Raw genomic sequence first — 14054 nt, 5'->3', positions numbered from 1 at the left:
TTACATGATAACAACAAACTATTTTTCAAAGTGATTAAAATGGTTTATATTCCCATTAGCACATTCTAAAATTTCCCCCGATCTCCATCTTCTTCAATACTTTATTTTCAGACTTAATAACTTTTGCCAATCTCATGGTATTTTGTGGTCTAAATCTGCATTGACCTGACTATCTATGTGATTGAGCTTCTTTTCATCCATCAATAGACCATGTGTTTTCTTTTCTGTAAAACACTTCATAATTATTTTGCTACTGGATTTTTGGGTACTTGTCTTTTACTGACTTCTAGAAGATTTTCATTTAGATTTTTTAATAATTCTTGATTTTGTCTGTTACATGCTGACGGTATCTCCTCCCAACTTATGAAGCTTTTTGTTTCGGTTTTGGTTTTTTTGGAGTTCTTTACACTGTTGCGCTTTACTGGAGTTCCTACTTTTACTGTGGTTTAAATTATCAGTCATTTTTGTTGTGGTTAGCATTGGGGTGTCTTGTTCAACGACTCTTTCCCTAACTAAGATCAGCAGGATATTGTCCTATATTTTTTCCTAACAATTTGTAAGGTTTGCCTTTCACATTTAAGTCTCTAGTTTATATGAAATTGATTTTGTCTATGTGTGCAACAAGACCCATGTTTATTCCACACGGATAACTAATTGTGCCAGCCGCATTTATTGAATGATTTCTTCTTCCTCTGGTGGTCTACAATGTCATGTCTTTTATTAAAAATAATAATATAACATGGATATATTTCATATTTACTTTATCTCCTGTTTCATGGCTCAGTTTGTTGATTTCTGTGTAAAACTGTCTTAATTACTACTAAATGCATACTATCCCATTTTAACTAATTACTTTATAAGGAGTCATGATACAAAGTAGGACACCCCCTTTGTCTTTTTTGATCTTTATCAGGAGTATGTTGGCTATACTTGGCCCTTTACTTTTTATGTACATTTCTTTTTTTTTTTATGTTTTAGTTTTATTATTTATTTTGAGAGAGAGTGTGCATGCATGAGTGGGGGAGGGGTAAAGAGAGAGGGAGAGAAAGAATTCCATCCAGCCAGGCTCTGTGTTGAGAGTGTGAAGCCTGACATAGGGCTTGTCTCCATGAACCTTGATATCATGAACTGAGGTGAAATCAAGGGTAGGATTCTAAGGGGCTCCTAGATGGTTCATTCAATTAGGCGTCCCGTCGGCTCAGGTCATGATGATCTCACAGCTCCTGAGATCGAGTCCTGCCTTGTGTGGTATTCTTTCTGTCTCTCTTTCTCTCTCTCCCTCCCCTGCTTGCCTCTTTTCTCTCAAAGTAAATAAAAACTTAAAAACAAAGAGTAGGAGGTTTAATATACAGGTTTAAGGATATATAGGGGCACTGAGCTACCCAGCCCAAGTGCCCCTATATACAGTTCTGAATCAGCTTATCATATCCATGAAAATCTGTTGTGATTTGGTTACAATTCCACTTATTATCATAGTTACTTTTGAGAGACTTTAAATCTTTATTAAACTGAGACTTCATGTCTATGAACCTTGGCTATCTAAATTTGTTTTTTAAATATATTTTTGTAAAACTTTATAATTTTCTGTTTATTGATCTTGCACATCTTGGGTAAGTTTTAATTTTAGGTACCTTGCAGTTTTAGATGCTGTTGAAAATAGTGTGTTTATTCTAAATGACATGTTCTAATTGTTTATTGCTGGTACATGGAGCTATAACAGATTTTTGTATTTTGACTTTATGACCATTAGCTTCACTAAGCTCTATTTCTTAAGAGAATTATTTTAGAAGCTTTAAATCACATACAAAGGTAAAAAAATATATATATAATCTTACATGCTCATCACTCAGCATTAACATTTATCAATTTATGGCCAGTCTTGTTTCACCTATGTCTCCACTTGTTTTTCTTCTGTATTGCTTGAAGCAAATCATACATATCATATAATTATATAATTATCTTATTATGTTTCTTAAAAATAACTTTTAAGAAACATAACTAGAGTCCATTCTTACGTGTGAAATAATTAATAGCAATTGAACAAATAATAATTAACTGATATCAAATATCTAGTCAGTATTCACACTTAAAATTTGTAGGTGTCAGTTTTTTGTTTGTCTGAATTAAGATCCAGATAAGGTCTGCATATGACAATGAGCTGACAATGTCTTTTAAATCTCTTTTAATCTTGAAGCTTCTCCTTTTTTCTTTTTTTTTTTAACTTGTAATTTATTTGTTGAGGAAATTAAGACTTAAAATTTTTTTAACATTTATTTATTTTTGAGAGACAGAGACAGAGCATGGGGAGTGGAAGGGCTGAAAGAGGGAGACACAGAATCCAAAGCAGTCTCCAGGCTCTGAGCTGTCAGAACCCAACATGGGGCTTCAATTGAACCCATGAGCTGTGAGATCATGACCTGAGCCAAAGTTGGACACTTATCCGACTGAGCTACCCAGGCGCCCTAAGGAAATTAAATTTTTTATCCTGTAGGGTTTCCCACAGTTTGGATATAGTTGATTTTATTCCCATTGTAAGGTTGAACATGTTTCTTTGACCTAATATATTTTTTGGAAATTGGTAATTGGATCTATAAGCTTGATCAGATTTAGGTTGAAATTTTTTGGCAAAGCTATATCATAGATGGTAGTGTTTTTCCATCAGGAAGCTTTGTGCCTGTTGTTTTTTCGGTGTTAGTGGCCACCAATGCTCAGTTTCTCAATAATTTACAATGAGTGTTTATTTCGTAATCACACTAGCTGTTCATTGGGAGTTAGCCACACTTCTCCTCATCTTCATTCTGCAACCAAATGTGAAGGAGCAGCCCCTGTGGCAGATGGTCATATCTTTGTCAATACTTGTTGCTTGTTTTATGTTTCAGCTTTTCTGATATGTGTGTAATAGCATTTCATTGTGTTTTTCTTTTATATTTCCTTGATAACTAATAAAGTTGAGCACCTTTTCATATCTTTGTTAACCATTGTATATCTTCTTTTGTGAATAATCTGGTAGAGGTATGTGTATAGGTGTGTGTGTGTGTATATATGCACTTGTATGCCCATTTTCCATTGTGTTGTCTTTTTCTTATTGACTTGTAGTTCTTCATATATTATGGACACACTCTATTGTTTATTGTGTCTTCTAACTTTTACTTGCCTTCTTGGGTGCTGGGTGATCTCTGATTGTGAGCTTATGGTTTCCTCTTAATCTGTGGGTGGCCTGTAGATCTAAATATGTTAAACTTTCCTTGAAAGAGGATTTTCTGTTGCTTTCTCTAGTGTACAGGGAATGCCACTGGCTTAGGACCCCTTCAGACATACCTTAAGGTCTGGAACTTAGCAGAGGTTCAAGCTGATCTATTCCCTTCACCTTGGGGCTGCCCAACTGGGTTAGGTTTGGGAGATAAGTATTCCTCTTGTTATCTAACCTCAGGTCAGCCTCACCTGCCCAGCTGCCCTAATTCTCTACCTCCCCAACTGCCGTTCATGTCTTTTGCTTATGCTAAAATCCTAATGCTAGAAATAGAAGACTATTTTTCACTATTTTTTACATTAAATATAGACATAAATTATTTTTAAATTTCAGAATATTCTAAGGATTACAGGCTTAATTGAAAGAAAGAAGTATTGATATTGCTTTCTCACTCTAAAATTAAAATATATTTTAATTACATATGTGTACCATAAAGTTAATGTTTGATTTTAGGGCAAGAAGAAATCTCTGAGGTCATTTTTTTTCTGTAATTAAAATTTTTCAGGTGAGATTCAGAGAGGCTAAATGAGTTAGCCAAGGTTATTCAGCTTGTTAGTGGCCAGAGCTAAAATAGAGCTCTTCAGACAGTACTATATTTTTCCCACTGAACCATGATGCTCTTTTAACTAACCTAAAATTGTCTACTATTTGTTTAGTCTGCCTTTTTCTTTATGGAAGCTTTTTTTTTCTTCTTCAACATTTTATATAGTCTTTATAGAATTATAGAGAATTAAATTTTTTTTCCAAACTCTTTAGTGTTAAACTCAAATCTGCCACTATCCATATAATCAAAAATTATTGTAAAAGTTTATTGCTGAACTCATAGAGCGAATTTTCCCTTTAAAACAGACTTAAGAAAGAATTAGAACTTTATAAGGAAGATGACATGCAAAGTGCTTATGAAGCTCTCCAAACAGAAATAGAATTTCTGGAGTTGGTAAGCCACCAATGATTCTTTAACTTCTGTTCAGCTTCACTGTACCTACTGGCGAGAATGGTTTTGCTGGGAGACATACCATCAAACTAGCGGTTTGCCCTTCACACGGATCTTTGCTAGCTCCAAAAAATGAAACTGCACCAATGAACCAAACTAAAGTCAGGATATAAATCAGTGAAGTGTTTTGAGTTCCTGGAGAGTTAGGTGCTACATAAAGCAAGTTCTACTCAAAGAAAATATGTACAATTTCAAACCAAGTTTAAAAAAATTCAAACCTGACCTCACAACATTCCCTTGACTGAAACAGTTGTCACAGGATTAATGCACTGAAGGGGTTTAACTATCATAATGCTTAAAAGCTTTTTGTTTTTGATAGGCATAAATTATACTTGTATTATATTTGATCCTAAAACTTTCTTATTGCAGATTTTTATGATCTCAGGAACTTTGGATTCAATTATTGGAAATTTATTTTCTGATTGTGTGGGAGCACTTTAAATTGCTTTTAACCTCTTACTTTGGTTGTTTATAAAATGAATTCAGTATTTGCCACGCTCTATTTTAATGGAAGACATATATAGCTAGCTTTAAGATATGTTAAAATGTCATTTTAATTTATTACATTACATTTTGTTTCATATTCATTTTCTGTAAACATTTCTTTTAAAAATGTTAGGATTTATGTATTTTTATAAAAATTTTCAGAAATAAAATTTAGAAATCCCATTTATTGTTGTGCTAAATTTACATGAACTTTAATGGAATTCCTTCATTAAGAATTTCATTTTCCTCATGAAAAATTATTATATTTTTCTTTTCAGACATTAGCACAGAAAGACCTTCAGGAAAACAAATAACTAGAGGAGAATTGACCAAAGCTATCCAAGGTTTGATCACAGCACCTTAGAATCGAATCTTGTGACAGATACATGAACAATTCCCATTATAACAGATTTTTGTGAAAAAATGTGAGGTCCAGAACCTTCAAAGTTGTTGATATCTAGAATTGGTATGTTAGCATTTTAAAAATGTAATTTCTTGTCTTGTTACTTGCTGGAATTTTAAAGCTTCTTACAGGGTTTGATTTTGTTTCTAAAGGAAGAGGAAAGGACAGGTAGATCTTGTGCACTCCGCTTCTTGTCTCCCCTGACCTGTAAGCTGATCTATACTCTGTGAAGTTGTTAGTTCTCTGTTGCAGTTTACCTTGGGTCCGGTCAAACACTGCTGGGGGGGAGAAACGATCAGATTATTGATCCAATTTTGTCGGTGCCATTTCCCCCAACAAAGATGCTCACTTTCATTTTAATTCTTCTCTAATCGTAAGATGTCTGTTGACAGAGGTCCTCTGAGGCCTTTCATCTGCAAAAGCCAGTTTTCTCCCCTTTTCTCTAGATACTTCTGTAGAGTTTTACGTCCGGGGCGCCCGCGGCCGTTTTCCAGCGCTTGTGTCTGCGGGTTTTCTTCCCGATGCTGGTTTTGGTGAGAATGAAATAAGCCCCCCACCGGGGGATATGCCTGATCTCCTTATGGCCGTCAGGATTCATTTCGCTGGTGGACTGAAACATGGCAATTAAAACTCGCATTTGGATCGAATTTGGCATTTCCACCAAATTTGCAACATCGTGTAGCTTCCTGCAGTTAGCAATCCCTTCTAGGAAGATGTTTTTCACTAGTTTCTAAAAAAAAGTGTATGGAAACTGTTGAATGAAACCCCACCTAAATTGCAGTGGGTCGGGGAGGGGAACAAAGCCTATCTGGATTTTGCAATGTATCTATTGCAAAGTCCGGAGTGCAAATATTAGAATCATGGTTTCTTTTGTGGCTGTAGTTGAATTAGTCAACATCAAATATGAGATGTTTACAAATGTGTTCTACGGATGGTGAGGTGGACTAGTTTCAGNTGGGCTCTGTGCTGATAGCCAGCTCAGAGCCTGGAGCCTGTTTTGGATTCTGTATCACCCTCTCTCTCTCTGAGCCCTCCCCTCCTCACGCTGTCTCTCTCCCTCTCTCAGAAATAAATAAAACATTAAAAAAAATTTTTTTTAAACTCTCCTTTGAGATGTGTAGCAATTGCCATCTGTTTAAATAATTTGCATTTTTAGAAGTGATTTCTTATTTTGATTCCTTAAATATTTGATAGTAAATTATTTTTGCTTAAGAAGAAAAAATAATAATGGTACCAGGGAATTACTTCCTATTTTATATGCAAATATAGAGTGGGAAATGGTTATTTGGATTAGTCATGACTTCAGTTTTGTCTTATTTCATCCATTTATCTATCTAAATTCTAAGTCTCATGAATATCTACTTATTAAATGTGTATTCTATTATTAATATGCAGATTGAGCTTACACATAAAGCCTTTTACACTTACCAATAATTTTTGTTCAGTATTGACTTTGTAGCTAAATATTAATGTAAACTACAGATCTGCCACTCATTTGCATAACTAACACACAATGACATATACGCAGAATAAGCTCTTACTGATGCAAATATCTTTTATACGTGTATCATCTAGAATATCAAGATTAAATATTCATTAATGGAACCAGTATTCATATCAACTGAACTTGAGACAAAATGGAAGATTCGGTATTTTCATTATTTCAGAATCCTTAAAATGCATACTTTAAGATTTGAGCTAATTTTCAAGTAATCAAATGAGTATCTTCACATTACATTTTAGAATAATACAAAGCGCTACCCACGTGTTACCAGTCAAAATAACTGATACTGCTAGAATCCATGTAATCAAAGGAACAGTGTCACCAAACAAAAGAAACACAACAATCAATAGAAATCACAGTGTGCTAAACTAAACTGTATTGTCAAAGTAATATATCAGAAGTAGAGTTGCTCAGTTTTTGGTTTAGTTTTCTTTTTTTTAAGAATTATATTCATAAACCCCGTAAGTACAAAAAATAACTGAAATTTCTGGGTAAAAATGTGTCTTAGATGGACTTTAATTATTCTACAAGCAAGACTGGCTATACGGAAAAGCAGTTTTTAAATGAGTCCTCATTCATTAAGTGAATTCACTAAATGTTCCTTATTCTTATCTATAACCAAAGCTCAAACTAACCCAGAACTCCGTGCTCCTGCTCCAGCATTTGGGCACGCCACCACAGTTCTTTTCTGTGACAGAAGTTCTTCCAGAAGCAACTTTCTAAGTCTCAGCTCTCTGTTGGGGATAATACGAGGTTGTATAGATAGTTTACGGCACATTTTTTCCTGCTGATTAATGACACTATTTGGCTAGAGGAAAAACAGCAACAATATTATAGTGTGTGGAGCATGACCACTAGATTAGAAATTCCTTTCTTCCTTCCCTGGCCTAATTATTGAAACAGAAGGAAAAATCAAAGAAAAAGAAAAGCTTTAAGGTATGTACAGTCAAGAAGATTTCTATACTACTCATTGTTTTATCAATAACAGTGTTTTCTGTTATAACAGAAACAAAAATTAAGGAGTACTTTGTCCACTTGTCTTTTTCTCCCTAAATCTTGAAAAACCCTGATGACATGGTTAAAAGTCCCAGAGAAGTTTCAAGTCATAGAATTATAATGAATCAGAATCTAGAAATATCTTGAAACAGAGGCATTTTGGATTGGTAATCTATTGTAGAGTGGATATTATACTGTAAAAAACTCTACTGAGTCTTACCAGAAGGGTAATTCAGCTGGCTGGTTGCAGATGGACCGATCGCGTGCACTGGACTGATAGCGTGCACTGGACAGGCCCTGTTCTAAGCTTACACTGAGGACAAAGTCCTTTTCTATTTCATTCCAATCAATCACACATAACTGTGTCACATTATTATGAATAAGTCGTTTATTTGCAGCCCAGAAAACAGTAGCAGTTCAGTGACATGATTAGAAATAAATATGATATGGTTTTTAATCCCGGGTGTACAAGGGTAAGGTGTTCTGTCATTCAAATATTTATTTCTAGCATAACATTTGAAATTTGAAGTTGTCCAATGTTCTAAAAAATATTTTAATATTTGAAACAGATTTTTTTTTTTGAAGTCAACTTTTATGTTTCTTCTTGACTCTTCTCTCCTTTGTCATCCTGAAAAACTGAAATGAAGCAAATGCATTTGCCTTTCGGAGTCTAGTTCAGGACATTTTCTGTCAAGGAAATTTTTTTCCGGATGTGAACTAAAAAAATAAAAAATATTTTTTTGTCATTAGCCTGAAGCAGGGATTAAGTCTTGGAGTTTTGTGGCCCTTTTATCTTACGACAATAGATTTTTTTTTTAATGGAAGATGAAGTTGTCTTTGAAAATGTCAGAGGTAGGAGTATATACTTAGTTGCATTAGTGCTTCCTAAACATTATATTTTCAAGTTAAGTAAATTTCTGCTTGGCCAACTAATGATCTAATTATCGTGCTGGCAAAGAAGCTTTATTTTTCTTATTTACTTTACTGACATTTGATCAAATAATATGGAGACAACACTGACTGATGTATAAAGGAAGTAATGTGAATAATTCTCCCTGTTCTTTAAGGGAGTATTGGGATTTCGTTTGTTTATTTGTTGTTGTTCATTATACTGAGGGTCATATTCATTAAACATGAGGAAACATTTTGCAGGGTAATGTTAGTTGTAAGAACATATTTACTTTGATTGGAAGAAGAAAAAGGAAGCATTACAAAGAATGACTGATGGTAAAATGCTCTCCTCCCTGCTGCTATGAAAAGTATCAAGAGCAAAGCTGTCAGAACTGAAAGCTTATTTAAACAACTGCTTTTGATACATAGCACATTTATCTTTAAAAGACCTTTATGAAATTGACAGCACCAGAATTCAAATGTCTGGGAAAATAAAGAGTAAGTAAAAATGTGAAATTAATAACAATGACTGATATAAGTAGCTGTGCAAAACAGGGCCCACAGAGTCGGAGAGAAATGATTTTATTTCTCTCTTACAACCAGAAAAGCTATACTACTCTATTCATTCTAAGTTAATTATTTTCATACTTATAATAAATTGTCATTCTAATTAGTTGGTAAATAAAATCTTGTTAAAATAAAATCCTCTTAATCTACATTTAATAGATGCAAATATAATTACTAATGAATATTTCTGGATATGGCTTTGTGATTGCTGAGAGAAAGTATTTGCAAATTCAAACCACCATTAAATGGTGTGGTTGTTGACAGTTTTTGTGGACTTTAGACAAAGAAGCTTCTGGTTGGGAATGGGTGACACGGGAGTAATCCTGAGGTGAGTGCAATGTCAGCTCTAGAATCTGTTGCTGATTAAAATTTGTAAAATATCAAGGTTATATTGATAAAAACAATTTTATCTGATAAAATCAAAGCTCTTTATTGAGATTCTAGTTGAAGACTACGCATATATCTCAGTTTTTGCAGGAGGAACTGAGAGTTTGATTGATGATCTGATTTGTGTGAGGTCATAGAGGGCAGTGGACCTCCTTATTTACAGTTTAATCACTTGGGCTTCAGTTCCAAAAACCTTAAAAACACATTGTTTTTGAAAATTTGCTTGTAATAAAATCTTACACAACAGATAAATATTAGAAGATAAGAGAAATTTGAGAATCATTTAAAACACCTTTTTGGTACTAGGAAACATTTACTGATCAGAATCAGTGAATGTAAATCATTAACTAAGACTATCTTTTACACTCCATGAAGAGAAAAGGGCAAATCAGTACAAAACAGACTCAATTCAAGTATTACTGAAAATTCACCTCCTGGGTATCACTTGAAATTAATACCTATTCATCCCACTTTATTATACTTTCTACAGATGAATTTTTTCAGTGCTACCTGTGGTCATTGATAATTTAAGGTGATAACCTAAGGAATGGCACCTTCCTAAAATATCAAATAATAAGTGTTATATGCATGTTTCAGTACTTGCTAAGGCAGGATTGTGAACTAATAGAAAACTTCCAAAAAGATCAACATATAAAGGAATCTCTGATTAACCTGAAATTAGCACTCTTGTTCATTTCTTTCTGTTCCTCTTCCATCCATCCATCCATCCCAACTCCTAGTGACCTCTCAGAACTCGTATCAGGCCACTCTCCTTCTTGAACATTCCTGTCACTGGTTTTTCTGTTCTCCATAGGCCAGGCTCGCTCTTGCCTTGGAATGTTTATCCTGCTTGGAATGCTCCTCTTCCTGATCTCTGTATAATTGTCTGCTCATCACTCAGGTGTCAACTGAAATGTCACCTCCTCAGAGAAGCCCTCCTTTAACCATCTAAAGTAGTCACATGGTCACATTCAAGTTTAATGCTCTTCACACTACTTGTCATTTCTGATATCCTTCTTGTTTGTGGTTTTTTTTTTTCTTTTCTATTTCTAACCACTGAAATACAAGTTCCATGATAGCAGGGGTATTACTTGTCTTACACACCACTTTTTTCTCAAAGCCTGGAATAGTGTTGACATTTAGGAAATGTTCAATAAATGTATGTGGAAATATAGCTGGAATTAACTTGCTCATGTAACCCATATTTATTAATTGAGAATTTGAGAATAAGTTATTGATTCTCTAGTTAAAGGAATTAGATTCATTTATTGTTGATTCTTTCTTGGCTGAGTTACTCTATCCTCTCATTTTTTACTCTTTCTGAGCTTATGTTTACTTAGCTACCAATTGGCAGTAATAATGTTTACTAATTTCAGAAACTATCTTTCTAGAACAACCAGTAAAAGCATTGAAAGAAACTAGAAGAAAATAATGATTCCACATCCCATCATGGAAAAAGTTTGTAGGTCTTTCGGTGTTTACTTACAGCTTTCTATTATCAAGCTGTTGATTGGCAGGTAATGTCTTTGAATGCTTACTTTCCACCAGCTACTAGAATAGGAAGTGAAAATTGTAAGTTGCTTGCAAGCTATGAATGTGCATTAGAATAGCTTAAAAGCATTATTTCTCCATGGTAATAGAAAATTTTGAAATGCACTTGCTTCTGACTATGATTTATTCAGTCTTTCTGGTCTGAAATACAAAGTTTAAGCAATCCTGTTTTTAATGCAGCACCATATTTAGAAAAATGTATGAGTGCCATCTGCTGGATTTCTGTGGTACTACCTTAAACAAGATAAAAATGGAGAAAATTTGAGAATGACAAATCCTTATAGACAAGTGATTCTTCCTTCCCTTCTCCTTTCTTTCCTTCATTTATTCTCTCCTTCCCCATATGTAAATATAAATTTTAAATCTCTATATATATAATATTCAGTTGTTCCATATATAATTTTCAAATATATATTTGATACTAATTTTCAAATTAGTAGGACATGTATCCTACAGAAAATATAAAGTTTAAGGACTGTAATAGTGAAATTTTAGTAATATTACTGTTTCTACTTTTGCTGACATTAGAATAACCTAATTTATTTAATCAAAACATCTTTATTTTTGAATTAAAAAATATAAAACTTTTGCTCTGAGACCTCATGAAAAGTTAGTATAAAATTAAATTGATTATATAACTTCAGAGTTTATTAACCTTGATTATTTAAGGTTGACTTTGGTCTTCAAAGATTCACTCATGAATTGGTGCACCATCAAGTAAAGAAAAGTCCTTCTGCTTAAGATCTTTGGCAGTTGACCTGCCAATCACCTTTATCACCAGATACGTGTTTTCTTTAAAGCTTTACTTTAAAATCCCTATCTCCTTATCATTTAACGTCTACAGGAGTCGTGTTGTTTCATGAGTTAAGTGATTGAAATACTTTCTAGCACAATTCTGTTGATGAAGGGAAATTGAGATGAATTTCTGTTGACTCCAAGAATATCCTAATAGTTGAATATTTTTTGACAGCATTTCATATGCCCAGTCCATCAGCAAACCCTGACGTTTCTATCTTCAAAATATTTGTAGAATCTGGGGAGCTCTTGCCATCACAGCATGGCTACCACCCTGGCGTAGGCTCCCTGATAATCTACCTTTCTTTTCTGCTTTGTCTCTTAGTGCTTATCCTGTTATTTTTATTATTTATAAATTTTGTCGTATTCAGTCTTTCAGACTAGAATATATAAGCTTCATGACATTAGGGATTTTTCTGTCTTTCACTGCTATCTCCCCAGTGCCTTGAACAGTGCCTGACACAATAGTATGTACTCAAATAGCTTATTTCTTAAATGAGTGGATTTACTTTGAGTGGTTTTCCTCATCTCAAGTAAAATATTTTATAAATCATTTAGTAGGGATATATTCTTGATGCTTCTGTTGGCTCTAAATTACAACGTCCAAGAAAGTATAATCTCTACCATTTACATGCATGGAGACTGATTATCACTACATTTTAAGGCGAAAAATGAGCACCTACTACACACAAAATCGTGATGATTGTGGTATGGCACCAAAGGTGATGAAATTGTGGTCTTTTGCTTACAGAACTTACACTTCTCCCTGAGGGTTGTTCTTGTGAAGTGACAAAACAAGTCAGACTCAAAGCTACTAGATTTATTCTTCAGTTAAATAGGAGATGGGTTTCGTTTTGATGCATTTTGCTTTATTTTTCTGAGGGGCCTGAGTTAAACTTGGCAATGATTTCCTTATCCGTGAACACTTGGCTTATATGTGGATTGGTGTTAGAGTCTGAATTCAGAATTCTATTTTTGATCTCTCGTGCTAGGTGATTTACATAAGCCATCTCTAATCTTGACCACTAATCTTCGAATCTTAGAAGACGGGGATGTTGCTGATTGTTTTATAGCCAAGAAACCAGAGGTTACAAGCCTAAGCAAATTACCAAGATAATGCAGTGACAGTTTTCAGGCAGATTTGAACTCAGATTACCTAAACTCAATGTTCTCTAATAAATGCTGTCTTTCCCAATTCATAAAACACAGCCTGGGTTTAGAAATGCAACAAAGAGGGGCGCCTGGGTGGCTTAGTCGGTTAAGCGTCCGACTTTCGCTTAGGCCATGATCTCGCGGTTCGTGGGTTCAAGCCCCGCGTCGGGCTCTGTGCTAACTGCCAGCTCAGAGCCTGGAGCCTGTTTCAGTCTGTGACTCCCTGTCTCTCTGACCCTCCCCTGCTCACGCTGTCTCTCTCTCTCTCCTAGAAATAAATAAAACATTAAAAAAAAAAAAGAAATACAACAAAGAGATTTTTTTTTTCATAGATGCAGAGAGCAGTTAACTTGGTACGTGGGATGTTTAAACTGCCTCTTCTCCAATGGTTGCCACTCCTTTGTCCTTCCCAGCAAGTGGAGATAATTGGAATAAGAACATTCGTTCCTTTCAGATATTGAATAAATATTTCTTTCTCTGCCACATGTCTCCTTATACCATCAAGCAAGTTGAGCATGCCCTCTGTGCCCCACTGAACCTTTACTGAATGTGCATTATAGTACTGTCTAGCAGTGGTATAATTACTAGTCTCCTCTGGATTGTGAACTATACGATGGCAAGAATTTTCATTTTTCTTTGCATTTCGAATTCATATCAAAGTGCCTTGCACATTGCAGGTACCCAGTAGATGTAGAAGACTTCATGCATATGATTAACTTCCACTTCACACACTTAGTGGGTTGATTAGGTTTTATAGATTGGCTTGAAACCTAATCATCTTCAGTACTCTTGGTGAGAGGGGGTAAATGCTAAGATTTAAACAACCTGCTTCTCCTGAAACTAATTTTACACTATATGTCAACTAACTGGAATAGAAATACAAACTTGAAACAAAGTAAGTAAATAACCTACTTCATATTAACTTTTGAACACTAGGTACCTACAATTCTTTTTTTAAAAAATAGTTTATTGTCAAGTTGGTTTCCATATAACACCCAATGCTCATCCCTACAAGTGCCCTCCTCCATGCCCATCACCCTCCTTCCCCTAACCCCTCACCCCCATCAATCCTCAGTTT

General features: G+C 34.5%; 1 protein-coding gene across 1 annotated transcript in view; it reads left to right on the top strand.

Moving 5' to 3' along the window:
• Nucleotides 1–6081, top strand: part of CCDC172 (coiled-coil domain containing 172) — a 56179-nt gene extending 50098 nt beyond the window's left edge. Inside the window, exons 8-10 of the mRNA XM_077779545.1 lie at nt 4100–4187; nt 5009–5074; nt 5580–6081. Of these exons, the coding sequence (XP_077635671.1) occupies nt 4100–4187; nt 5009–5044 (124 nt within the window). The 3' untranslated portion in view covers nt 5045–5074; nt 5580–6081. The remainder of the gene's footprint in view (nt 1–4099; nt 4188–5008; nt 5075–5579) is intronic.
• The last annotated feature ends 7973 nt before the right edge of the window (nt 6082–14054 follow it).

This window comes from Crocuta crocuta, unplaced genomic scaffold, assembly GCF_008692635.1.
Source record: "Crocuta crocuta isolate KB4526 unplaced genomic scaffold, BGI_CrCroc_1.0 scaffold138, whole genome shotgun sequence".
Lineage (NCBI taxonomy): Eukaryota > Metazoa > Chordata > Mammalia > Carnivora > Hyaenidae > Crocuta > Crocuta crocuta.
Note: the sequence above shows the minus strand (reverse complement) of the source record. Positions and strands in the feature narration are given on the sequence as shown.